This window comes from Heteronotia binoei, unplaced genomic scaffold, assembly GCF_032191835.1.
Source record: "Heteronotia binoei isolate CCM8104 ecotype False Entrance Well unplaced genomic scaffold, APGP_CSIRO_Hbin_v1 ptg001331l, whole genome shotgun sequence".
Classification (NCBI taxonomy): Eukaryota; Metazoa; Chordata; class Lepidosauria; order Squamata; family Gekkonidae; genus Heteronotia; species Heteronotia binoei.
Window position 1 is genome coordinate 366,092 of NW_026800237.1, and position 27,739 is coordinate 393,830.

The following is a 27,739-nucleotide window of genomic DNA, read 5'->3' on the forward strand; positions in this document are numbered from 1 at the left end:
GGGGTGGGGGGCAAAGTGGAAGGGCTTCTAACCCCACTTGTGAAACTCCTTTCTTTTTTTGGCCACTGTGTAACACAGTGTTGGACTGGATGGGCCATTGGCCTGATCCAACATGGCTTCTCTTACATTCTTATGTTCCTAGCCAGTGTGACTCTGCACTTATAGTATTGTAGTGGGCTGTAAGAATGCTTGCAAAGAAACTTTAGACATAATTAACATGAGGTGCTGAGGGTAGGACAGGGCTAAGACTGATACTTTAATCCAGTCCTGGAATGTGCTCTGTCCAAGCAGGGCTACAAAGTATCTCTCCCTGAGACTCAATTCTGCTTGCAAATCACAGGTTCATTTTGCATGCCTGTTTGCCTGAAAAATCATTTAAAGGGCTTGACAGTGTACTTCCAGGTAATAAGTGAAGCTAGACCACAGCCTCAGGCTGGTTCAGGTTCTCGATTCCCTGGAAAGGTTAGTGATGCCAACACAGATCCCTGCCTTCAGTTTAACAATGCATTTATCAGATTATATTAATGCTGAATTAAGTGAGCAGGTAAGTGCAAGATAATTGTGTATAATATTGTCCACTGTAAAAAAAAACCCAGTGGTTTTGAATTCCATTGAACCTCAAACAGTGGAAGATTTATGAAATTTAGGCTGAACAAAGTTTGGTTCCGGCAGCACTTTAAGACCAACAAAGTTTTATTCATGGTATATGCTTTCATATGCAAGCATGCTTCTTCAGATACATAGAAAAAGCTTATACCTGGAATAAAACTTAATTGGCCTTAAAGGTACCAGGGGCCTCAAACTTTGTTCCGCTGCCTCAAAGCAACACGACTACCCACCTGAAGCAATTTAGGTTTTCCAGTTAACTTTCATCTGTTCCTGGGATTTGGATTTTTTATTTAGGTTTTCATTGGACATGCTTCAGAACTACTATTGTAAACTGCCTAGAACCAAGAGGAAAGGTGAGGTTAAAAAGTTTTAACAAATAATAAATAAATAAAACAATAAATCTACCTCAAAATGCAGCTTCCCCCATTCAAGTTCAACAACAATAACCTATCAAATTAGCAGAAAAAATAAGCTCCACAAGAGAGAAATCTGAGAATTAAAAAGAGAATAATAATATTTGGTCATATTGTCTTGCAGTTTCTTCAACTATATACACCAAATAAACCAAATCACCTCCCAGGAGAAGGCTTTCTTAGAAGAAGTCCCAAGCTGGTGAGAGACAGTGTTAAAATTTATTAGAGGGAGGAAGCTTTTGTTAGCTGTATGTGAGATGATGGTTGTTACTGATTTAACCAGTTAAGAGACAGGTAGCACCCAAAATGCCTCTTAATTTGTTAGCAACCCTGCTAAATTACTTTCCTGCCTGGTTCCCCCCCCCCCCCCAAAGAAGCAAAGAAACTTGTATAAACCCTGTCACCTTGCCTTGATCCATATCAGAAAGCTGGTTTTTATTCATCTAAACTGCTTTTCAGAGGGTTGGCATTTTCTAACGTAGGAGCCCAGTTTTAGTTGGCCAGAAGCAAAACTTGTTGTGGTAATCACTTTTATTTATTTGCCTTATTCACGTAAGCGGTATGGAATTCTTGAACTTGTTAATGCCACTTTTAGGTGGCTGGTGTAGGTGGGAGACAGTTGTTGGAACATGTTTGAGGTGAATGTAAATAGGTTATGCATATACTTAATTATGTGCAGTCTGTCTCCAGCAGACTCTTGCGTACATTTGCTGAAACCTATTCTGTACAGAAATGAAGGCCGTAGGAAATACTTGAAAGAACTGGAGTGTTGCCAGCACCTGTTTGGAATTGAAAACAGCCATCTGGTGATTTAAAGCATGGTTCACCAAGCTACCATGGCAACCAAGTATTAAATAGAAGCTAGCTCTTTGAGTTTAGAAAAACAAAATCCTCATTGTAAGAATGTGACTCTTTAATCCTGAACATACTGCTAAAGCACATAAACTAAAATAATGTTACTAGGTAGCAAGATGGTCTCTGGAGCATTGCAGCCCCACTACATTGTAGTAGATTGCAGACTGGAAATTAACTTTCCCAGCGTAAGGTAATACACTGCAGGTTTTCATAGGAGCCTTTTTATCTTTCCTACATGTCCTTGGTCACTATAATGTTTGGATCAGCCAAAAATGCTTGAGTTAGATGAATGAAAAGAATTATATGCCTGTCCTTCCAATAGGAGTGGGCAGCTTTTTAAATTTTTAGACATAAACAACCATGCCTCAAAGGTGTCGGGTTAATATCTTTTATTAAAAAAATACTTTAAAGCATGCCTTTGAAGGATAAAACATGCTGCAATGTACTAGTAGCACCATTCTGAGTAGTCACGGCACCTTCGGCTGTCTTGGTGGCCAGTTAAAACTTGTAGTCTCCACCAGCCCTGCTCCAGTTATTTATTTACTTGATTTATTCTCCATCCTTTCACAACCTCAGAGTCATGAACCCTCACACCACAAAAGGAGAGCCTAAGAATTACTGCAAAAGTTATCATGCAACTTAACATCTGTCAGACATTTCATCAGACGTTAAGTGATTTGTTTATTTTTATCTCTGAGTAACCAAGATGATTTATCCTCTGAAGAGGCTCACATGGTTCTCCTCTCCATTTTATCCTCTCAACAATACTGTGAAGTGGGTTAGGCTGAGAGTGTGTAACTGGCCCATGTTTTCCCAGCAGGCTTCCATGGCTGAGCAGGGATTCATGTGTGTAGTATAGCCAGGAGATCCTACAATTGTCTGGCTGCCAGAAGTTCTAGCTTTTTAGTGTCATCCAGGATGCACCATGAGGAGGTGAGCTAGAAGGCTACCAAGGCCAAGCAAAATTGGTGGTCTTGTATGTCTGGGACTGTTGAAGCTGCCTTGACTGTTCAATTCCCCCTGTCTATAACCTGATAAACACCAGTGAGGAGCCCTCAGGAATTGGCTTGCCACATAAAATATGGAAAACAGCTAATACAATATGAACAGACTTCGACAGTTGTGAAGACCTATTGTTTAAATGGGGCAAAATACCAGAACCTGAATGTGATTGTGGTGCAGCCCTCCAGGCTATATTCCATCTGTCACAGGAATGTAAGCATCATGCTTTCCAGGGAGATGTGAACTCTTTGAATTCTCCCCAGCTGCAACTGAGTGCACTGAAAAATCTAGATGTTAGTATTTAGAAGGATTGCCTAATTGGTCTGCATACCTGTTGTATCAACTTGATTACATATTTTGTATCATTATATACTTCCTGTGTGTAACTGCCATATGATAAATAATAAATAAACAGCAGGGATTCAAATCTGGGTCTCCCCATTCTTACTCTAACAGTCCAGCACACTAACCACCTAGTAGGGTTGCCATTCCCCAGCTGGAAGCAGGGATCCCCTGGTTTTGTGGGCTCCTACCATCCACAAAATTCCATCCCCAAACAGTGACATCACTAGAAATAAATGCAACATGCTTGTGTCAGCTGGAAGTGAAGTAGACATGTTGGTGACAACACTCAGGCTTCTGGGGGGCAAAACTCTATGGTTTGAGACTGATTTTACTATAGAGTTTTGCCCCAAAACCAGAGCGTTACTCCTGTCATTGGCATGCCCATGTCACTTCTGGGTGATGTAAGCATGTTGTGTGATAACACTTCTGGCTCCCAAAATGCCTCTCAATCCTCCCACCAGTGTTTCCAACAGAACCGGCAACCACTACACCATTGTGGCTCTAAGATGGCAAGTTAGGACGTCATAGGGAAAAATTGGGCTGAATTTTGGTTTGTCTGAAGTTCATCATTACTGCAGTGATAACCCCTACACCTTTTGTGATATTTTGTTTCAAATGCAAAGGTGGTGGAATAGTGGGATTTGGCAATGTAATTTTTTAAATTATCAAGAAAGCACAAGGATCACAGCAGAAACTAAAAATATAAACTCAAAGTATAAAATGTTCTGAGCCTATGAAAACATGAAATGGCTGGGCATTGCACGTTTCTCCTTCTGAGTCTACTCAGATCGGCAATAGCTTTTCAGTGTAGTTATCCCCCTTTGACTGTGGGTTCCCAGGTTAGAGTACTCACTAGGAAACAGTTTGCTAGTCCATTCAGCAGAGACAAGATGACTCAAAGCAACAACTCTTCATTTGCAAGGAGACAATTCCAGCATACAACAGCTTCAATTGGCCATACAAACGCTAGAAAGTGAAACTACTTCAGCTCCACTGCATTGAAATATCCTGCAGCATAGACAGTGTTGTGGAAAACGCAGAATGGTGGTCCGGGTCACGTCGCCTTGCTCTCAGTCGGGTCCATGAGCTCTCCTGCTTGCAACCCCCCCTGAGTCTGGCAGGGGGAGGGGTGACATGGATGTGACACCCCCAAAGAGGCCCTGGAGGGGTCTCTTTTTGGCATGGGGCTTTTACAGCAAGACGGGCGCAACAGCAGTTGCTCCTGTTCTTTCTGTATGCTCTGAAGCTTTCCCTGTCGTGATCGCCATTACAGCAACAAGAGGTGAACGCCCTATCGCTTGCTTTTCTTCTCTTCAATAAGCTTTTGATCTCTCACCCCTCTATCTCAAGCATGACAACTCTACAATGCAAGTAAGTTGGCTTTCAATCGCCAATGGCTAATGGGTCGTTTTTACATTTCAATAAACTGGCAGTTCAAAGGAAGGGAAAGAAATCGATACCTCTAATTTCCCTGTGATTTAGGCCGTGAAAAGCTAAAGAACATCTCTAAGTACTGGAAACAATTTGAATTAATCTGAGTATGGATACTTAAATCGAACCAGATCATAATTGGATATTTGTTAAAGAGACTATTATTCGGCTGCAATATGGTCTGAACAAAATGAGATACTTGTTAGAGGGATTTCTCCTTGTTGTCTGATTTGAAATTAATACGCTAACATTTTTTTTTTAACTTTAAACATTTTATTAAGGCATAAAAGTAGCTTACAATCCATAGCGCAAGAAGTTTACCGTCAAGATTAACAGAAATAACATCGTAAGCTTAATAGACAGAATACAGAGCAAAAATAACCTTTAAAAACAAAATACAAACTGAAGGTAATAGTAATTATAATGATAATAACACAGTATTTGAAAATAAAATAAGATCAGGGAAAGGAAAAAGGAAGATATAATACACTTTAAATAACTTGAAATTAACTTGTTAAGAGAATTTTATAGCAAAAGGAAATCTTTATACATTTTATTTTTAGAATAAGAGTTAGCATAAAATGGATCGGTGTCAAGCTTTTATACGCTAACATTTAAAACTCCAGTTGGAGGAAACTGGGAAGGATGGAAGGATGGACTATTCAACCTACTTTTCAACCTGAGCTACTTTTCAACCTGAATTAATGGACTGAGTTTGCTGACAGAGAAAAATGGCTTTGCTAAGCAAAATTTTTCACAAATATATTTTAAGCAGTTTGAAGTCTCTGAGGTAAGATCTTGGTTTATTGACAGAGTTGGTTAAGAAGCAAATGGGAGCCTTTGTGCTGAAAGCTAGTGAAATCTCAAATCTACATGAGCAGAGAACCCGGTGACTTCTGTGGAATTGAAATGGGAGAGCGACTCATTGGGAAATGAACAAAAGAAAATCAAAATGGAACCCTATGGCGTAATTAAAAAGACCGGAAATGGAGACTGATTCAGGTGAGGTCAAGAGGAATAAAGGCTGTGGAATTTTTCCCACTTTCTTCGAGAAGGATGACTGCATTAAGAAGTAAGAAGATGCATTTTAACCAGAAAATCATGATGTGGAAATCTTTCAGAAAGAGCCTCCTGAATTATATTTTTCTCAGTGGATAGTTGGATATGGACTTTGTAAGAAAATCTGATATGTGATATTAGAAGGGTAAGTGAGATTCCTTTTTTCTTTTTTGGGCTACAGTAAGTTGTCTTGTTTAAAATAATATGGATATAAAAGCTAAAGGACTAAAAAGTCTTTGAAAATAATTTTATGCAAAAATAGTTAACTTAGATTAAGCTTTTAAGAAGGCAGCGTAATTACTTGATAAATTGGTGAACTTGTCTTTAACAGATAATGGTATTAGCATTTTATGTTTGTTATTGATATGGGTAATCCTACAAGTTAATCTATAACTCTTAAGAAGGTAGATATTGTAATTATTTTGTTAATTAGTAGATCTAATGTTTGTTTGAAGAAATTGTCTATAATAAGATAGATAAATTATTGTGCTCTTATTTCTAATCTGTCAAGTATAAAGATATTGGTCACAAACCATATTAAGGAGAGAGAAGGTGCATATTAGTTACAATTCAGGAGATAGATTTCTTCTTAGTAAGAAGGGTTTCCTGAAATGTTCTTATCTTGGTGGGTAGTTGGGTATGGAACTCTCAATAAGAACAGGCATGTGATTTTTATTTTTGGGTTGTAATAAGTTGTTTTTTTCTAGCCCAATAGGAATATAAGAGTTGGATTAATTGTTAAAAAGGCAAACAGCACAGTTGTTATGTAAACTGGTAGATTTGTCTTTATATGCCTCCCAGGAGAAACTGTTTATATTGAGATACATAATACTGTGTTGTATTTTTCTTTTAGCTTCTTAAGGATAAAGATATGAATTTTTTGTGTCTATGTTAATGAGGATAGTGTTAAACTAACAAACTAGTCTGTGTTTTTAACATGGTTAAGCCAAAGCAGCTAGTTCCGTGTTGAGATCGCTCTGACTTGTTTATACTTATATGTGTTGAAGAACTGTTTAGACTTGCATTCTAAATAATAGTTTAGTGAAAATGTTTTATAATGAAAGATAAAGATGGAAAAATAAATGGAGAATTCTATACTTGCAGGTAGAACGAATTGGATATTTTATTTGGAGGTAGAATTAAAATTGATATTAAATTTGTATTTTTTCCTGCTTTTTTCCATTCTGTATATGCCCTCCCCCCCCCTTTTTTGTATCTATGCTTACTCTTCTTTCTTTTGTAGTTAAAACCAATAAAAATGATAAAATCCTGGAAAACACAGAATGGATTTTTCATTAAGGTATCTATCCTCAGTTAGACTACTCCCAGAGTAGTCTGTCTAGGTGCTGAGACCTTAATGGAAAATGCATTCTACATTTCTTTGCAGCTTTGCAAACCCAGAGGAGCTTTGTGTTGAATCAGGTAAAGACAAGGTAGAAGGAGCTGGGAACTTCAGCAGGGCAGCTTGGGAGAGCTTCGAAGGGTGAGGACAGGAGGGGGGTGGGGAGAAAATTCGTGGGCCTAATTAAAGCCCTGGGCGGGCTGGTTGCATTCTGTGGGCTGCAAGTTTGATACTCCTGATTTAGATAATATTTATGTAGCTTATGTTTTTATGATTTTTTTTACGTGCCTGTTGCCCTGAGTGGGTCTCTGGAGAGGCAGCAGACAGACTTTCTAAATAAAATGTTTGAGAGTATACTTTTTATCCAAATGGTTTTGCGGGTCAGAATGTTCAAGTAATTGATGGTGCTGTTTGCGCATGCGCTATATGGCTTACAAGAGACAAGGTCAAGGATCTGAGACTGCTTGATACGTAGGCAGAGATAGAAGAAGCTGTACTTTTGCCAACTACGTTTTGATAAATAACCATATTTGTTTACCTTAGTGCATTACTAGTAGTCTTTGTGATTGCTGCTGTTTACCTGAAATGTCAACAGTCTTCATTTATTAAGTTGTTTTCTGGCAAGCTGGAAAGGAATTACCTTTTGAGTTCCATGCAACAGTATTCTGTATAGCAAGTAAAGTGTCCCACATTTTCATGCTTCCCGTAAAATTCATCATGAGCCTCTGTAGGTTGTCCGTAACCCACTTGTTGCCGCTCATCAGCCCATTAAACTTCTAAAGCTGTACATCAAAGCCTCTAGGCACTATCTCGAGTGCAAGGGTATTCCTGTAGGAATGGCAAATAGGAAATTTACTATGGACTGTAATAGAGGTGGTGAAGGAAGATGCCATCAAGTCACAGCTGATGTTCCAAGGTGGTTTGCCATTGCCTGCCTTTGTGTCATGACTCTAGTATTTCTTGGAAGTCTTCCATCCAAATACTAGTCAGGGCCCACCTTACTTAGCTTCTGAGATCTGATGAGATCAGGCTAGCCTGGGCTATCCAGGTCAGTGCATAATAGAGGTAATCTGTGTTAATCTATTGGAGAAGGGGATGGGACTCACCTTTCCTAATATTTGTACTTTTTGTTAAAAAGCTTTTGTAGATAGTCTTGAAAAACAATAAGAAATGTGGACAAAGGGCAATTCTATCCTCAAACAGTCCTGAGGTTGTGTGCTACTATGTATTGACAGCAAACTGAGTTTGCTAATTATTTGACTGCAGAGAGGATTTGAGGAGTCTTGCATATTGCAAATTAGGGAGGGAAGAGATGCATAAAAGCCTAAGTCCAATGTTACATTTAGGCCTTGGATTTCAGGGATCCTGGGCATGCTTAAGTTTGTCTTGGGTTGTGGCTGAAATATGTAACTTTTGCTGGGGTGGGAGTTCACATTGTTGTTTCATTTGGACTGGCCAGATATATGACAACAGTAGTACTGGGAAGCTGAAGTGGTTGTTCTTGGGTGATCTTGTGGGAGTCAAAGGATGCCTTTGAACTGACTGGAAGAAAAGTCACTCTTTCCTTTCCCATGCCTTTTGTTTTTCCTCGACTGTTAAGGCTGCATTGTACGTGCATTGTTTGATTAATGTGTGACTTTTGTCAAACCTAAAATATTTGTTTTTCAACAGGTTGATCTTCGGTATGCTGTATCCTGCTTATTATTCATACAAAGCGGTAAAGACAAAAAATGTGAAGGAATATGTGAGTATTTATTACTCTTTAAAGTTCTGACATGTTTTCATTTTGATTGGATAATGTTAAGGCACAGTCAAGTCATGCAGACTCTTGCCTAGGCACAAACATCCACAGTAGTTTCTAACAGCAACTGACCCACATTCACCCAGTGAGTTTTGTGGCACAGCAGAGCTTCAAACCTGGGTCTCCACTTTCATCTTCCACATTTCAACCACTATACCACACTGGCTCTCCTCCCTAAATATGCTGTCCATAACCTTGGACTATACAAGCTGAAGCATTAGTTAACACAGATCAAGCAGACACTCAAGGCACATCTAGCTTCCTATTTATTGTTGACCTAGCATTTAAGTTGGGATGGATGCAAGCAGGTTTGATCAAAAAGCTTTGTAAACTGCACATAGGGTTCTGTCATCTTTTTTGTGAAAAAAAACCCCATGCTACTCAAAATGGATCTGCTTGAATGGCCCCCGGCCAAGTGTGTTGGTGGTAGAGAAGTATGCTTCCTGGGGAATCTGTAAAATGAGCTACATCCCCTAGCTGCTCAATAAACTTCAGTTGGTTAATGGCTGAGAAATGCCCTGCACCCCAGAATTTCATGTTAGAACTTCATTAAAAGGGTGTTGGGGTTTTATATATGCTCCGTGAGTGCCACAATGGTTTTTACCAGCTTCTGTTAACTAACAAGGGAAAAGCAGTTTAGGCATGACTCATTTTACAGACAGGGAGCAATTTGGTGCCCTACAAAGGCAAATAACACAAAGGAGGAACAAAAGGTGCACCAATTCACGCTTCAGCTAGAGAATCATGTCTAGGAATGCAAAGAATGACCAAAGCTCAGAGAGCAAAAGGGAATGGATTCTGTCTACCCTTTGGAGTAGACCCACAACATGGTGGTCAAAGAGGGATTCCATATTGTCTGGCCATGAGGAAGAAGCACTTGGTTGCTCTTGGCCATTTCGTCTTAAGCCACGAAGGACAAAGCCATTCTTGTTTACACCTGAACTCCATCTTGAGCATAGACTGCTGATGTTTGCAATGGGGAAAAATCCCACACAAGGGAACTGAGGTAATGATCTACTTCTGACTGTTTGAAACTGCAAGAAGAAGTAGCCTATCTTAAGCTAACATCTTTTAAGGTATATAGGTGGCTTAGGGAAAGGTGAATGTGGTTTTACTCTTTGGTTCTTTGCTAAATTTGCTGTTGTAGGAAAATAAATCAGAGCTCTTTTGTTAATTTCATTTTCTTTTGAATGCTTTATTTTGAACTCTGTGACGCTCAGTTTGCTCCAGTTGATTATATTTATCCAGAGAGAGAGAGAGAGAGAGAGAGAGACTCAAAGGAGTGGGCAGCATGTAAGCCTCTCAGTCTATGCAAATGAAGCTGCCACTCCCTAGGATCACCAAAGAAAAGAGAGCTGGAAAGTGCCCAACCAAAGCCTCTGATGGCAGCACAAGAAAGGAGCCTGAGATCAGACCGGTCAGGTGGGGATTTCCTCTGATACGGTGTGTCGTGCCACTGTCTATTCAGAGAGATTAAGGGGAGCCAGGCTGGACAGAGATTCAGTCGGCTGAGCAGCTTTCTCTTCCTTAGATGAGGGAACAGGCTCTTGTAAGGGCCAATACTCCACAGGTTCAATTAGTATTGGAAAGTGTGGGATTGTCTAATTTCCTGGACAGCCTTTCCATTCTAGAAGTTAACTGAATGTGATCTTTCAAAACAGCAAATCACCAGCTGTTTCACAGTAGAGCCTTGTTAAACTTCACTAAGAAAAGAATATCTAAGAATATCTAAATAACCAACCCGTCTCACACAAATAGCTGTTTGAAGTAGTTACGATGTTGTCAGAGGCTTGTTCACCACCACCAGGTGTGTCTGTTGAAAATAAAAAATATGTGACTCTGCCTCTACGAGAAGCAATGACTGATGATCTGAGACCAATGTCCAAGAAGGGATATACACCCCCATAACTAATAATATGGACAGGGCAAAGTAGTCATTAAAATGAGAGTAAGCTAAAATTTCCATGCTTGGGCTTTTAATGTTGTGTTTATTCCCTGCAAGTTCAGAGATTGACTAGTGTGGACAGGGGGATATTGATCTCTCTTCCTTTTACTGCTTCTGTTACTCACTTTCAAGTAGTAGAAGCAGGGCTCAAAATCAGGGTATCCATTGCTGAGAATGTTATTATATAATGCAGCAGCAGACAAGGTTCTCTGATACTGTGTTTCCAGTAAAGATTTCTTGTTTTGCTAGATTTGTTATATTCATTTATTTATTTTGCCCGATTTATATCCCGTCCTCTCTGCCAGAGCAGGCTCAGGGCGGCTTACATGTTTATGTTTGCCATGTCTGTTTTTACTTTCTCCTTACTTGGTGGCTGTTTGCCCCTTTTAACACTGCTGACCCTTTTATCATTGGCTGCCTGTTCCTCCTGTGGGAAAGATCCATTGCAATATGAGAGTTGTGGGTTGTTGTTCATGGGCTATGGGGGACCACACTATAGCTTTGCATTTGAATTACACATTATCTTAATGGGAGTGTCTGACAAGTCCAGAGTCTAAAATTACCTTCCTGTGCTGCTGATTGGATCTAACAGCCCAGTCCTAAACAAATTTACTCTGATCTAGGTCCATTTATTTTAGAGGGTTTAAACAGGAATAACTCTGCATGGGATTATACTGAAAGACTCACCGTTCTTCAAAAAGCTGATTGCAAAACTAATTCCACCTTTAAAAAAAAAAGTCTACAACCAAATTTTCTTACAGCCTTCATAAAATGCCAACAAGTTAGGTAGAGTAGATAGCGTGTCCTTGGAGGTGCGATTATGCAGGAACTACCTACCTTCTCAGTCCTTGGCTGTTGTCTATAGGAGAGTCAACACATGTCAGCTGTTATTCAAGGTAGCTGACAAATCCTCAGGCTACAGAGATCAAAGGTTGTTGGTTCTTGTGACCTGTTTGGACATTCTAAAAGATTAAATGTTTGAAGCGTATAGAATTGTTCTTATGTGTGAGTGTGGACTGCAGTTGTATTTGACCCTTTCCTCACAACGCGGGCGTTCCTTTAAATTCTCAAAAGGCAAGCAGTACCTTCCAGACTTCTAAAAACCATGGAGTTATATCCTACTGATGCTCCAGTGATAGAAAATCTTTCCCCAGCACTTTTAGGGACATGGTTGGTATCTATGAAATCCCTACAGGCCAAAAACTGTGCAGCTCAGAGAGCTGCACTGAGGGAACAGAATTGGGTGGGTTTGCTTCTCTTCCCCAGTTCTGTCAGCAGCATGCCTGTATGATATGACCATTTGTGTTTCTGGTCATTACTAGTAGAATTTTAACTATCAATCTACATAGATTAGATAGGAATCTGGGACATAAGGCAACCACACAGTGTCCATATCCTCAGTCTCATAATTGGAGATTGAAGATTAGATAAGGGATGTACACATAGTTAAAATGGTGCCACCTTCCCTATTTGTGCAGTTTGTGGGCCTAAATATTGTCTTTAACATGCCTTCTTTTGAAATCCTGACAACTCCTGCAATAGACCTATGTTCCTGCAAGGGAGAACAGCTATTCTAAAAAGGGCTAGAAATGGAACAAATGGTTTAGATGCTATAGGAAGAAGAAACAGGTGATATAATTTAAGGGGTGGCTGAGAATGTCTCAGCTTGGTTCCTTAAATAACTTAATTATGTTTTGGCTACGAATATTCTTAACTGTTAAGTAGCTTCAGATATTTTTCTTTATCAGTTGTCTGTGTATTGAGGAAAGAGGTAGGCATGAACTTCAGTCTGCTTTGGAAGCTGTGCTACATTAAATTTCTGCATGATATCCCACTATGATGCAAATGTTAATACTTCCATTTTGGTACTTTGCATGTTTGTTTCTTTTGCATAGTTGAATGAGGAATTGGGAGCTGAGGTGTGGGGAGGGGCAAGGTGGTAGGTAGCACTGGCAACACTTGGAACTGTTGACACTCCCCAACCAAGTGTGCTTCAGAAAGGGAAAAAAGTCAGAGCGGAAAGTGTGCCCTCTGTGCTTACTGCTTAAAGCTTCTTGCCGTCACCACTGTCCCCAACTGTTGATGGGGAATGGAGGGGGAATCTGTCCCGCCCATCCACCTTCACCAGTAGGTGGGTGGCTACAGCAAGAATAGATAGTTAAAAAGGTGTACTTCTTCCGTCAACCTTCCAAGCTCTGATGCCCAGCTGATTGGGGGTCTGGTCAGCAGAAGAGTTAAGAAAAGAGGAGGAACCAATTCAATAGAGAAAATGGAAGGGAGAAAATGGAGAAATTGAGGGGATGAGGAAGATGAGATTTCCCTTCTTCACAAATCTCACAGGTATCCCACTACTTACATGCAGCACTTCTGTCATTACTTTTATAAAATTTCAAGAAACTGGGTAGACGTTAGAGTTCTAGAGCCAAAGAAAATTTAACACCCAGGAGGATGAATGCTAGAAAATGTCCCAGGTGGTAAACAGCAACAAAGATGCTGTTAACAGAAAGGAAGAAGGCATTTTCATCCACCAATCTTGGTACCCAGCTCTGCAAAACACCCTACAGACTATAAATTGCAGAAAGTCACAGAACAACCAGCACATTACACAGAACAATCAGCACAGTCAACAACCATCTTCCTTATCTTCACACCCCTTCCAACCCTCCCAGCAATTAACACAGAACAGTGGTCACATTCAACAGCCAGTTTCCTTATCACTACCCTTCCAGGAAGCCCCACCAAACAATGGGCACATCCACAAACCAATTGCCCTTTCATCACACCCCCTCCAGCCTATAAATAGCAGCTCTCCAGCAGCCCTGGCCCCACTCAATGCACAGCAGCCAAGAAGGTCAGAGCGCCTGCTCCGGCTGCAACGCCACTGAGGATGTTCTCCGCAGCTGAGAACGAAACGTCTGGAAGGAAAACTTTCTCCAGTAGAACACGGCACTTGAGCCCGAAAGATTCTACAAACCCTAATGATGTTACTAGCCATGAAAACCTGAAATCTTTGATAGCAACAAAGATGGTTGAACTGTTTAGACCTGATAATATACTGGTGGATAACAAAATAGTTTTGTGAGGTCAGTAAACTTTGGAAGTGCTTGGATCAGTGAACCAATAGAGTTTTTATGTGAAATTCTTCTGAGAAACCTTTACAGAGTGAATAAACAACCTCCAGTTGCGCATTTTCCTTTTGACAGTTTTTTTTAACCTAATGCCCTGCAGCATCCTTACTCGGATTGGTAAATATATATTATTGCAACGACATAAAGTGGTATAGTACTACCCAGCTAAGTGTGACTTTTACATTGCACTGAATTACTTTTGCACTTCCTGAGTGAACTTGAGTGTCAAGATTGTATTGTCTTTATTCATATAGCAGGATATACACTTGATCTGGTTATCTCTGGGGTCAAAATGCATGGCATTTTCTTCCATACTTCAGAAATGGTTTTATTGGAAACAAATTAGAGTGGTGACTGGCAGTATAGAGATAGCTGGATGGATAAATGTTAGCTTTCTGAATAGAGGAAATTTACAGCCTAATCTTTCTAAATTGGGCTTCCTAATTTTTCAAGCAATAGGGTGTGCCAAAGTTTGAAGCTATTCTGGTTTAAGGAGTGATTGGAATAGAGCGTTTTTCATATGAAGGTTAGTACCAAGTTTGCTGCACAGAGAGCTAGATGTACTTCTGTCTTATTAAGCCTGTTTGTTGCCAAGGCAGCCCTCTGAAATCAAGGTGTGTAAAAAGACTCAAAAGATGGACTAAGCAGAAGTAGTATATCTGTTGTGAAACATAATTGTAGAAGTGTTCACTCCTTGTCCATAATTTTCAGTTCAATTTTCATTTCATTTGGAAAAAGCCTAAGGAAACCGAAGTGGCTCCATAAAGAGCTCTCTAAAGACTTTAGAAATAAAAAAGACTCCTTTAGAAATTGGAAGGAGGGTCTTATAACCAAGGATGAATATAAACAAATCACCAATGCTTGTAGATAAAAAGTTAGGAAAGCTAAAGCTCAGTATGAGCTTAGGCTGGCCAAAGATGCTAAAAACAACAAAAAAGGGTTCTTTTCTTATGTCCAGAGTAAGAAAAAGAGCAAGGACATGGTAGACTCATTGCGAGGGCAAGAAAGTGAAATTGTAACGGGTAATGAAGAGAGTGCGGAACTGCTCATTTCCTACTTTTCCTCAGTCTTCTCTTCTGAGAGAAACGGTGCTCAACAAGGCAAGAACAGAACATATAAGGAGGATATGAAGTTCCAACCTAGGATCAGCGTAGGGGTAGTACATAAACACCTAGTTTCTTTAAATGAAACTAAGCCCTCTGGGCCAGATGAATTGCATCCAAGGGTTCTAAAAGAGCTTGCGGATGTAATTTCTGAGCCTCTGGCTATTTTTGAAAATTCTTGGAGAACAGGAGAGGTGCCGGAAGATTGGAGGCGGGCGAATGTTGTCCCCATCTTCAAGAAGGGGAAAAAAGAGGATCCGGGTAACTACCGACCTGTCAGCTTGACATCTATATCTGGAAAAGTTTTAGAACAAATCATTAGTTGGTCCTGGAACATTTAGAAAAAATGGATGTGATTACTAAGAGCCAGCATGATTTTCTCAAGAACAAGTCATGTCAGACTAACCTGATCTCTTTTTTTTAAGTGACTACCTTGCTGGATCTGTAGACATCGTTTATCTTGATTTCAGTAAGGCTTTTGATAAGGTTCCACATACTATCCTTGTTGACAAGTTGGTAAAATGTGGTTTGGATCCTGTTACCATTAGGTAGGTCTGTAACTGGTTGACAGATCGCACCCAAAGAGTGCTTGTGAATGTTTCCTCATCCTCTTGGAGAGGAGTGACAAGTGGAGTGTCTCAGGGATCTGTCCTGGGACCTGTTTTGTTCAACATCTTTATCAATGATTTGGATGAAGGACTAGAGGGAATGCTTATTAAATTTGCATATAATACTAAATTGGGAGGGGTTGCAAACACAGAAGAAGACAGAAACAGGATACAGGATGACCTTGCCAGGCTGGAAAACTGGGCTAAAACCAATAAAATGAATTTTAACAGGGATAAATGTAAAGTTCTGCATTTAGGTAGGAAAAATCCAATGCATGGTTATAGGATGGGGGAGACTTGTCTTAGCAGTAGTATGTGCTAAAAGGATCTAGGGGTCTTAGTGGATCATACGCTGAACATGAGTCAACAGTGTGATGTGGTGGCTAAAAAGGCAAATGCAATTTTGGGCTGTATCAACAGAAGTATCGTGTCCAGATCACGTGATGTGATGGTATCGCTTTACTCTGCTCTGGTAAGACCTCATCTGGAGTATTGTGTTCAGTTTTGGGGACCGCATTTTAAGAAGGATATAGACAAGGTGGAACAGGTCCAGAGGAGGGTGACGAAGCTGGTGAGGGGTCTGGAGCCCAAGCCCTATGAGGAAAGGTTGAAGGAGCTGGGGATGTTTAGCCTGGAGAGGAGGCGGCTGAGAGGTGATATGATCACCATCTTCAAGTACTTGAAGGGCTGTCATATAGAAGATGGTGTGGAATTGTTTTCTGTGGCCCCGGAAGGTAGGACCAGAACCAATGGGTTGAAATTAAATCAAAAGTTTCTGGCTCAACATTAGGAAGAACTTCCTGACCGTTAGAGTGATTCCTCAGTGGAACAGGCTTTCTCGAGAGGTGGTGGGCTCTCCTTCCTTGGAGGTTTTTAAACAGAGGCTAGATGGCCATCTGACAGCAATGAAGGTCCTGTGAATTTAGGGGGAGGTGTTTGTGAGTTTCCTGCATTGTGCAGGGGTTGGACTAGATGACCCTAGAGGTACCTTCCAACTCTATGGTTCTGTGATTCTATGATTCATTTAATTTTATTTTTAAACATTTCATTTTAAAAGTTTTTGTTCCAAAAAATATGAAATTGTCTTTTCCACAAAAGGACTAAAGTGGGACATCCTTGACTATTAACACTGTCAGTATTTTGTTTACTCTCAAATTTAACTATGTGCTGCAGTCACTTTCCCCCAGGAATTGTGACATGAGAAGTAATTCTAAATTAAAACACAATTATTGGTGTTCTTCATTGGGAAGATTGGTGCCTTGTTTGACATACCAAAGTTTGTATTGTGCAGTTCTATTTTAGCACTGTTTCTCTGTTCTGTTTAAGCTTTCTTATTGATTTGTTAGAGAATGAAGCACAAGACTGAACTTTGATTCCCTGATGGGCCAAAATTGCAAAGTCTCCTCGTCATGTGAAGATAATGTACTTGGACTTTGGCATTTTGCTTTTGTCATTTTGTTAAATGAGGTATTTTGTGGCCATTAGTTCCTCACAGGCTGCTGTGGATATGAATAATCAGGCACTTTGGTTCTATCGGATTCTCAGAAATATGCATTTTAAGTACACTCTAGGGAAGGAAACTGTGAAAGTTACAGCAAACTGCTAATAAAATGCTCATAATGCTATACATTTCAGTGAATAAGCACTTTTCTGCTAGCACCATGCAAACATTTCTGATATTGACTGTAACCTCTATATCTGAATATAAAAATAACTGTTTTTGAATATGCACTTATCTGAAGTGTAAAACTTCTGTACACACAATATGTTCAGTATATAGTTAATCCAGTTTCTTAGATTTTAACTGAATGCACTGAACTGCTTTTTCAATTCAAATTCTTGGTTTTCGTTCTACATATGCTATAATTGGTTATTGTCTATCCACCATTTCTCTGTCAGCCATAACAGCAACATTCCAGATGAAGAGAAGATGGTTTAGCTCCATGCTGGCCTATGCTTCCAGCCTGTGCATGTGGACAATTGGTATGCCTGTGAGGATAAGGTTCCTTTAAGAAATGTTAAAAAGGAACTAGTAACAGAGACTAAGGAAGAAGTGTATGGCTGTCAGGCAGAAGAGCTTCAGGAGAGCAAGCAGAAAGGCTCTGCACAGATAGAGTCCTTTGGTTAATAATGTTAATAAAGTATTAATTATAGAATAAAGATTTCTGCATTATTTACCAGCCTGAGAACACCACAGCCTAGTCTATGGGGACCCCTGGTAGCCACAGTTGGATATCCTGCTCAGAAAAGGGCCTGTCTGCAAGACTCTTGCCTCCTGCTTTTGAAGAGTGGTAATTGGCTAGATAGGGTCTCCGTATTAAAGGCCCCCTTTGAGCATAATGTCAAATGCATAGGCATCAAGTAGGCCAAAGGTAGAGTGGTGCAGTCCTAAACCCCAGCATAGAGTCTCTACGGAGCTGCTCTATTCAGTAGTTGCTCTAAATATAACGGTGGTTTACATAATCAAAGGTCTTATTTACTGGAATTACAATAAAAACCAAGAATAAAGCTCCGATGATAGGGCCACTGAACTGTAGATGTAAGTATCTTTGAAGGATTAAATTCCTGTCCCAGACTTTCATTTAAGAGCATCTATTATCCCATAGGAAATATCCTGGGAAAATACAGACTTCAAGCGCCTTTGTCTATAAGGGTTTAAAATTATTTGATTAAAAAGAGAGCATCTTTTTTAAATGGTGCTTTTCTTGCAGACATGTCACTAAGGGGTCAAAATAGATTTGAAAAAAAAATTGAAGAGCATAGATCTCTTCACATGGCAGTCCTATGCAGAATTGCTCCAGTCTAAGCTCACTGAAATCAGGTTTTTGCATCTGATCAAGTGGGCTTTAGTCCCTGGAAGCTTACGCTCTAATAAATCCACAGATTTCAGGTGCCACAATATTGTTTTTTATGTTCGCTACAGGAGGCTAATGCAGCTTTCCCACTGGAATTTGCAGTCAGGATTTATGTTTCCTTAAATGGCTACATTTTATTTTGGGGCCTTTTATTTTAAAACAGTGACTTAATTTTATATTTTAAAATTTGTACCCCACTAAATTTGGCTCCATGAAGCTTCCAGTGTGATTAACAGACATATATGCCAGAATCTTGAATTACACTTGTTTTAAAGCCAAGCTATTTTTTCCCTATTTTGTTGGCGTTGAAGTCTTGTGTTCAGTCTACAAAGTTCATATGAAGGTCAGCTTTTCAGATAAGACAGCCCATCAGTGTAGTAACTTTAGCTGGCGTGTACACTAATTTAACTCTGTTCCTTCAGGCTTAAAATACCCTCTAATTCCTTTGAGAGTTAAGCTTAGGATATCATCACATGACTAGCATTCTGTTCAATCTCAATGCTAAGAAGTCTGTCTAAACCCAAAGAATTTCAAGGCATAAAGGGAATGAGAGAGGGCATGATTCAAGACATGAGCTCATAGTTACTAAAATTGATTTATCAAGCTATGTTGTCCACTGATTAAGCAGTTTTTAGTAATTACATACTTTCTAATAAATGCCGAATCCTCAATATTTGTGTGGTTTTGAGATATCTGAAAGAAATATAAAGTATGAGCAATCTACCATGCATTCTGGAAAGTAAAAGGAGATACAAGCATATGAATTACATCTTTGGGGCCTTTTATGTTTACAGTGGGAAAGGTTTTTTTTGATGGGACAAAAATTAGTTGTACTGAATGAAATGATTCTGTACCTTATTTTTTTTCTTGAAAATTACCAGTGGCGGCTTTTTGGAATAGCCTTCCTTCTACATTAGAAGATGCAGGACATCCCCACTAACAAAGTAGTTATTTTCATGGCAACAGACATTCAGAGGTGGCTTTCCATTCCCTTCCTCCACCTCACAATGCTGGTATTCCTTGGTGGTCTCCCTTCCAAATACTAGCTAGGGCTTGACCCTCTTAGCTTCTGAGATCTGAGGATATCAGGCTAGTCTGAGCTATCCAAGTCAGGCCACTTATGAAGTTTTAGACACTTCTGTTTTTTATGTGTAAAAGCAGGACAGTGGATATAATATGCTAACCTGCATTAGAGTTGAATTTGTTTTTAAAAATCTATAACCTTGTCTAATACTGGAAGGCTAAGTTCTGTTTTTTAAAACAAGTAAAATAGCATCTGGCTCCTTTTTGCGGTGGCGTATATAGTGTGGATAGGAATAGATTCCTTCTGTCCTCCACTCTGAAGTATGAAATCTGACATCAGTCAGTGTAGGAATTGTAGAATACGCAGATTAAATATCTCGTGGGAGCAGATCCTTGAACTTAATACTGCAGTTCACTTTTCATCTTGCGAATGCTGTAGACAATTATTTAAATAGTGACTACAAACTGGAGACACTTCTCTTGCCCACCAGACACACGCTTTGAGAACGTTTGCTCTTTAAAAAAAATGTATTGGGAGGCTCAGCATGGTATTTCTAGCCAGTCTGTGCTCCTGCATTCCAGCTGTGCCTGGTGCCATTCAATACATTGTACAACATGAGTAGAGCATGCTGGCAGAGTGGATGATTTGCCCATGAAATGACAGGGTTAGATAATGCAGAGGCAGCAGCTCCGATTAGTCTAAGCGTAAGCTGCCCTGTCTCAAGCTGCAGCCTATGCTTGTGGTACCCAGTCACCTTAACTCTGCACCTCTGTCATAGCTTGTTAAAGGACAGAACACCCAGGTTACTTTCTGTTGTACTTCAGCACCACCATTGCAGATGGCTGAAGGGTGGTACTGCAGCTACCAGCTTGGCTTGGCTCTTGTGGCGCAGGAGACCAGTAGAATTTTGCCTGACCTTCTCAAGTTGCTTAGCCTCTCATTGTTCAAACACATTACTGAACTCCTTTGTCACTGCCTGTCTGCTTCCTGGCTTGACAACCAGCTTGCCCCCTCAGACCTTAGAGCAGGAAATGAGAACAGCCATGAAATGGGCCAGTTACACATCTCTGCTATATGTAGTTTGTCTGAACAATAGGAAATTGTTTCTACTGCTTTTTTAAAAATTCTAGTCTTGTCAAAAGTAACAATAGCAATCGTATAGTGTCAGTTTCCTTTCAGGTAGAGACCACTTCATACTTCAGTGGCTTTTAATAATGAGGATGCCAGGGTCACAGCATTTGATGTTGAGCTTGCTTTTTCACTCTGTTGAATGAACAGTTCCATTTTTTCATTCCTTAGGGAAGCCAGTTCAAACCTGCTGAAAGAGCATGTGGCATGATCTTAATTGGAAGACATGATTTTATGTTGCATGGGGGGAGACGTTCCCTCTAACCATACTAATGTTGCCTTTATTTTATGTTAGCCACATTGAGTCTTTGTAGAATGGACTGCATATAAGTCCAACGTAACAAATAAATAAGCTGAGTTAGTGTGAGATAGCTCACAGTTTTGTTTTAACGTAAGAAAAATAGCCCCAAAACTAATTTATGCAGTAGCTCAGAACTTTAATGCTAGTATTTCATGAAGTAGAATTTTTGCTCACAAGACTTCACAGCTTAGAGGGAGTATCAGTTTAAACATTACCTTATATGGGAAATTAGCACGTGGAGGATTAGGGTTTTGACATAGCCATCTTCCTGACATGCTGTCTTTCTATAGCAGAGACATATGGAGAACATAGAGTGTTGGGGCTTAACTATACTTTATGCAGGGGTGTTGAACTCATATATTATGAGGGCCAAATTTAACCTAAATGAGACCTTGTTGGGCCTGGGCCATGTTTGTCATAAAATGTAATGCCAGGTAGCACAGATATAAACTTTATAAAGGGCACAGACAAACACAGATTTCTTTTACTTAAAAGTAAGACATGCTCACAACATTAGCACGCTTGCAATATTTTCTTTAACAGTCTCTGATAACTGATACCTCTTGCTTTGAATTATTGCATCAAAAACTGGAGATAATGTCTGAGCTGTAGCAATCTTGAGTATACTGTTCAGGTGCGCACCTCTAAGTTGCAAACCTACTTTAGATTTATTGACATTCATTACAGAAATCTCATGGTTAGTGCTTTGATCCTATGACCCAGAGGAAAACATAAAATGGCTGGGCATTGTGAGCTTTTGTATGTAAGTTGCTTCAAGTGCTGGATAAGAACATATGAAGGCACCATGGCACAGACTGAGGACTGTGTTTATCTACATAACTGTAGTCTTCCCTAGAAAAATAACTGTAGCTCCTATGAGACAGTGCAGGAACAGAGAGAGAGCCATGTATAGTTGTCAGTACCAGCCTTCTATCTGGGAAGTCCAAGTTCAAAATCCCCAATCAATCAAAGGAAAATGTGAAACAAAATCAAAGGAAATGTGCTGGGTAAACTTGGTCTGGACACACACTCTGTCTTATTCTGGCTTGCTGTTATTCTTCTAAATAGTTTGCACACTTTCCTACTGAGAAAGACTGGATCACGAGAGCATGAATAAAGATGGAGGCAAACTTAGTTAAACCCATAACAAGCCCATCACTCACTCGCTGTCTCTCCATAGCAGGGCAAAACACTCATAGCTTCAACAAAACATCACTATTCTTAAAAGTGTTTTCTTTGCATCTTTCCCAACAGAGGGAACTGGGCAAAGGAAGCTCTCTGTTCCTCCTTCCCCAGGAGACGAGGAGGGGGAGTAGCGTCAGCCACTAAGGAAGAGAGGCTTAGCTCAGTAGCTCTGCAATTTGATTGATTGAGCCTGGCAAACTTAATCATCCTGCAGAGCTACAGAGCCCAGCTCTTCTATTGGCCGAGGTGCCTCCTCCTCCCTTTGGGAAAGGGGAGGGGGGAGACAGAAAGAGCAGAAGAAACTGCTTTGCTGGCTGGCATATCACAGGGGAGAAACTCAAAATGACAACTGAAGGAAGCAGGCAAGAGAGAAGGAAATAGGCAATGTCTAGTTGCTTGTGGGCCTGATTGGAGCCCTCTGGGGGCTGGATCGGGCCCGTGGGCCATATGTTTGACACCCTGCCTTATAAGATAATTCAGGCCTTTTCTTTGTTCTAGGAGTCTGCACCAAAATTTGGATGCCAGACTCATTTGTTTGTCTGCCTTTCTCACTGAGACTCAAGGCAGAATGCCCAATTAAAAACAATGTAATAAGAGCAGTATAATACATAATGATCAACACTGCGGTAGAACTGCAAGTATAACAGAGTTGCATATTCAATGTACAAATACATGAAAACAGCCTAAAATTGCAAACATTAACTATGACCCTATGTCCTTTATAAATGTTTCTGCTGAACAGTTCCTTTTTGTACATTCTACAGAATGATAAAAACATTGGGAGCACTCCTGATCTTATTGCGGGTGCCCCATCAGCAGGCATTGATCTGTACCCATTTGCAAGGTGTAAAACTTTCAGAAGGCTTTGCTCAAGATAGCAGAGCTGCCACATCAGGTTGTATTGGGATATACAGGCCCTAAGCCATAAAGCAGTTTGTAGGTGGTTGTCAGTATTTTGACTTGAACCTGGAAGCTAAATAGTTAATGAAGCAACTGCAGAAAAGGACTATGGTAGAATAGCCTGCTCTGTCCCACAGGCACTGTTCTACTGTGCCCTCTAAGGCAGGGATCCCCAACCACTGATCCATGGCCTGGTACCGGTCTGTGACCTGCAAGCAGCTGGGCCGTGGAATTAGGCAGAGCAGCCCCAGACTAAAGAGGCAGCATGGCCTCACTCCAAGGCTGCCTACCCTTGCAGGATCCCAGACCTGTAGAAGGAGGAGCAGCAGCAGCTGCTGCTGCTGTGACCTTAGCCTACTCATTTATAGACTCTTTAAATAGGTCTTTAAATGGGTGGGGGAGGCAGAAACAGTCCCCGTCTTCCCCCATTTAAAGACCCCCATGAGGGGCAGGGAGATGACCAGGGCTGGCTCTCCCGCTAGGCAAACTAGGCGGTTGCCTAGGGCGCCGGGAGGATGGGGGTGCCAAATTGGGCTCTGCACCCCCCTCCCAGTGCCCCAGGCAAGCACCTAGTTTGCCTTTGTCCCCCACCACTATAGCCACTCCCCACCCCTCCATACCCTTCCCTCCTTTCGCCTCCTCCCCATGGCTCCGCGCCTCCCCGCCGCTCCTCCTCCTCCCTCCCTTTGGACCTTTTCCCAGATACGGTGAGCGCAGCCCGGCCCCGCAACGTGGTTTTACCCTCAATTTGAGTGTTCGGGCGGGGGGGGGGCTTTAGAGAGCCGGAACTCTGCGCTACAGCCAGTTCCACCAGCTGGGAAAGGGTCTGAAGGGAGGGAGGGAGGAGGAGGTGCGGTGGGGAGGGGAGGGGAGAGGTGCCGGGGTGGTTGTGGGGCACCAGGCAGCGAGTCTGCCTAGGGTGCCATGGGGCATCGGGTCGCCCTTGGATGTGGCATGAGTGGGGGGGGGCAGCCTGGGGTGGCAAACCCCCTAGCTCTGCCCAGCCACTGGTTCGTGGAAAAATTGTCTTCCACAAAACCGATCTCTGGTGCCAAAAAGGTTGGGGGTCATTGCTCTAAGGCATCTGTGGCCCAGTGGCTGACCAAGGTCTCCATCTGGCACATACCAGTCACCTGGTTTTTCCAACTCCTAGAGGGGTTTTTTCCTCTCTCTGTTCAAGTGCTGCCGCTACCTGGCCTTTGTAGAAGTTGCCCATGGGGAGAACCAGGGTCCCTGGCTTCCTCGTCCTGTTTTGAGGCCCAGCCTCTGTGTTTCAAAGAAAATGCAGGAGCAATCTGCTGCTGTGCTGTTTTTCAGATATACCCTCAAATATATTTGGGTTTTTTTTGTGCCCCTCCCCCCAATAAAAGCCTTGATATTTTTTGGGATTCTGAAATATATCTGAAAAATGCTGTTAAGGTATTTTTCAGATATATTCTTAGCTTGGGTGTATCCAAATGCACACCGCTAAATGTTTGTTATATAAATATACTTTAAAACTATGATGCTGATATAGTACTACAGAATTCAGTGTTTTCAGTGTTATAACATTTAATTCCATGTTCGTATGTGCTGTTGGCCCTGTTGTAACTGTGGGAAGACCATATGTGTTCAAAGAGCACATATTTTGTATACTACAAAATCCTGAGAATTTTTGTTTGTTTGTTTACATCTCCAATAGGAAGAACTAGGATGCATATGCTGAAATACTGTAGGGTGCAGCAGATAGAGGCTGAACGTTGGTCCAAAGCAAAATACAAATACAAAAGCCACATGATGCTTTTGATTGGGACCAATCAAGATGATGCAGAACTATGTGCAGGCTTTTTTTTTTTTTTTAGTTGTCAAACTGTTTATCAGGCTGGATAGGGAGGGGGAGTGGATTATAAGAACATAAGAGAAGCCATGCTGGATCAGGCCAACGGCCCATCAAGTCCAACACTCTGTGTCACACAGTGGCAAAAAATGTTATATACACACATACACTGTGGCTAATAGCCACTGATGGACCTCTGCTCCATATTTTTATCTAAACCCCTCTTGAAGGTGGCTATACTTGTGGCCGCCACCACCTCCTGTGGCAGTGAATTCCACATGTTAATCACCCTTTGGGTGAAGAAGTACTTCCTTTTATCCGTTTTAACCTGTCTGCTCAGCAATTTCATCGAATGCCCACGAGTTCTTGTATTGTGAGAAAGGGAGAAAAGTACTTCTTTCTCTACTTTCTCCATTCCATGCATTATCTTGTAAACCTCTATCATGTCACCCCGCAGTCGACGTTTCTCCAAGCTAAAGAGTCCCAAGCGTTTCAACCTTTCTTCATAGGGAAAGTGCTCCAGCCCTTTAATCATTCTAGTTGCCCTTCTCTGCACCTTCTCTAAAGCTATTATGTCTCAGACCATGCCCTCGAGGCCATGACTTATAAGTATGGTTGGTGAAATGTGAGGAAGGAGGGTAGATTGAAAAGTATAGGTACTGGTGTTAAGCTGTCTTCTGGGGAGAAGACTAAAAAAAAAAGCACCCCACTAAAAATACCAAAACCAACATATGTTCAAATACTCTTCTAACATTTGACAGGGCACACAGCTCCTTTAGAACGTAGAGGGAAAGGGAGGACATGGTCAGGATCATGATCTGAGAAATTTCTGCCCTCTGCCCTATACTTCTGGAGAAATTGAAAGCTTGTACATTTTATTATATTATTTTGCCTAGTCCTAACAAAATATATAAAGTGGCTTTTGTTTTTAAGGCCAAGCAGTTTGCAGTGCTTTGTCTCTAGTATTGGCAGTTTTTCTTGTAGGAAAGCAAGGCTGCAGTTCTAACAGCACTTTCATGCTGTGTTGAATAGTATGGGATTTATTTATGAGTATATATGCTGACATTGTATTATAAGACATACTTATGAATTTCATAAATATGCCAAACAGAATTTTATACCCTGATACATTTTTGTTAAAGCAGTAAAAAGTTCAGACTTTGATATTCATCATCAGTGTAATTCTCACCATTGTTCAGCCTGTGAAATACTTAAAACAGAAAGCAGAGCCATGAACAGATTAAAAAAATCTTACTGTAAACCTGAGAAAAGCCCCAAGTTGCAGAAAAATCCAATATCTAAAATAATATAGTTTAAACCCCTTAAATTATATAAACAGCACTTCTAGTGGATTGGCAAACACAGCAGTATTGCCAGCCCTAAGGCCTTGGTTTCTATCAGTAAAAGGTGGGGGCAGGCCCTTCCTAGAGCTGTTTTGGCTTTTGAGGGAGGACATATAGGGACCAGGCCTGGCAGCAGCCACCAGACGACTTACTACCATATAACTTGAATGACTCAGCCTGGCCTGGCTGCTTGCTACTACTGTTCAATACACTCAGTATAACCCTACCTCACAGGGTTGTTGTGGAGATAAAATACAAGAGTTGAGAGAGATGTAAGCTGTTTTGGGTCCCCATTATGGGGAAAGTTGGGGCACAAACGAAGTTATATAGCTGAAGATAAGGGCTGCAGAAGGAAGCAGGGAAACTTGTGGATATAGGGGCTACCAGAAGAGTGAAAAGAAGAAATAATATAGGGAGGGGGGATATTGGGAGAAGGCACGTTCTGCAGGTGCACCACTGTGCAAACAGGCCTATTCTGTCCATCACCAGATAACTGGCCCAGCTCAGCGAACACTGTGCAACTGAGTTATGACCCCACAACTGGCACAACACAATTATTTTCCCAGGGAAAAGTTTCCATGGGGAGGGAGGAGAGGAAGCTGAAAATAGCTGGGGGGGGGGGAGAAAGATAAATGTAGGTTGACTGGTGGGTTGATAAAGAGAAGGAAACAGGAAAAAGTGGGAGGCTATAGGATTCTCAGGGAAGGGAAAGGAAAGGTGGAGATAATGGGGAGATGAGATGCCTTCTGCAGGTCCCCAGCTTGTAGATACCTATCTTTCACAAACATCCTGTGTTCTAGAAAAGAAACTTTTCTTCCCTCCACCAGTTACTTCAAAATTTCCTCTTTGTAAGCAAGAATTTTAGCACCCTTACCAAACCAAAGCTACTGATATTTTGGAGGAGGGGGGATGATGGCATGAAAGTTAAACTAGTATAACAAGGGTGGTTTTAGCTGAGAGTCCTAGCTACCATTGTTGCTGAAATGAAATTTTGAACATACATAGCTGATTTCTCAATCAGTAAGCATATTTTAATGCTCTCTAAATTATTTGTTTTCATTAAAAGATGGTGGGGTTATGTCTGGGTTGACGAAGGGGGTGTGCGTTTGTAAAGGAAATAAATTCAATAGATAACATTTTCACTGATTGCAGTGCACTGATGGCGGTGTGAGAACAGTTGCTTCCTGAACATGTTGGAGGCTCACTTGACAGCAGAAGTTGGCCAGACTGTCAGAGCTGCTTTGACGCAGGCTAGAACAAAAGAACTGTGTATCAGAAGGCTTTTAAATCTCTTGTCTGCTGCTTACAGTTCCAATCCTTTAAAAGAACATAATTACTAAAAACAAGAACACATAGCTTGACTTGTGTTGAAATGTGAATACAGCCAATTATGTGTGTGTGCATGTCAGATGTATTTAAAACTAAAATGATTGGCTTAACGCTGTTTTTGTTCTTTCTCAGGTACGGTGGATGATGTACTGGATTGTCTTTGCGCTTTACACAGTTACTGAAACAATAGCAGACCTAATGATCTCTTGGTGAGAAC

At 40.9% G+C, this 27,739-nt stretch overlaps 1 protein-coding gene across 1 annotated transcript in view; it reads left to right on the forward strand.

The window, feature by feature from the left end:
* LOC132591032 (receptor expression-enhancing protein 3-like) overlaps positions 1 to 27,739 on the forward strand; it is a 59,678-nt gene that overhangs the window by 17,476 nt on the left and 14,463 nt on the right. The window contains exons 2-3 of the mRNA XM_060263903.1: positions 8,728 to 8,800; positions 27,655 to 27,731. Coding sequence (XP_060119886.1) covers positions 8,728 to 8,800; positions 27,655 to 27,731 — 150 coding nt within the window. The remainder of the gene's footprint in view (positions 1 to 8,727; positions 8,801 to 27,654; positions 27,732 to 27,739) is intronic.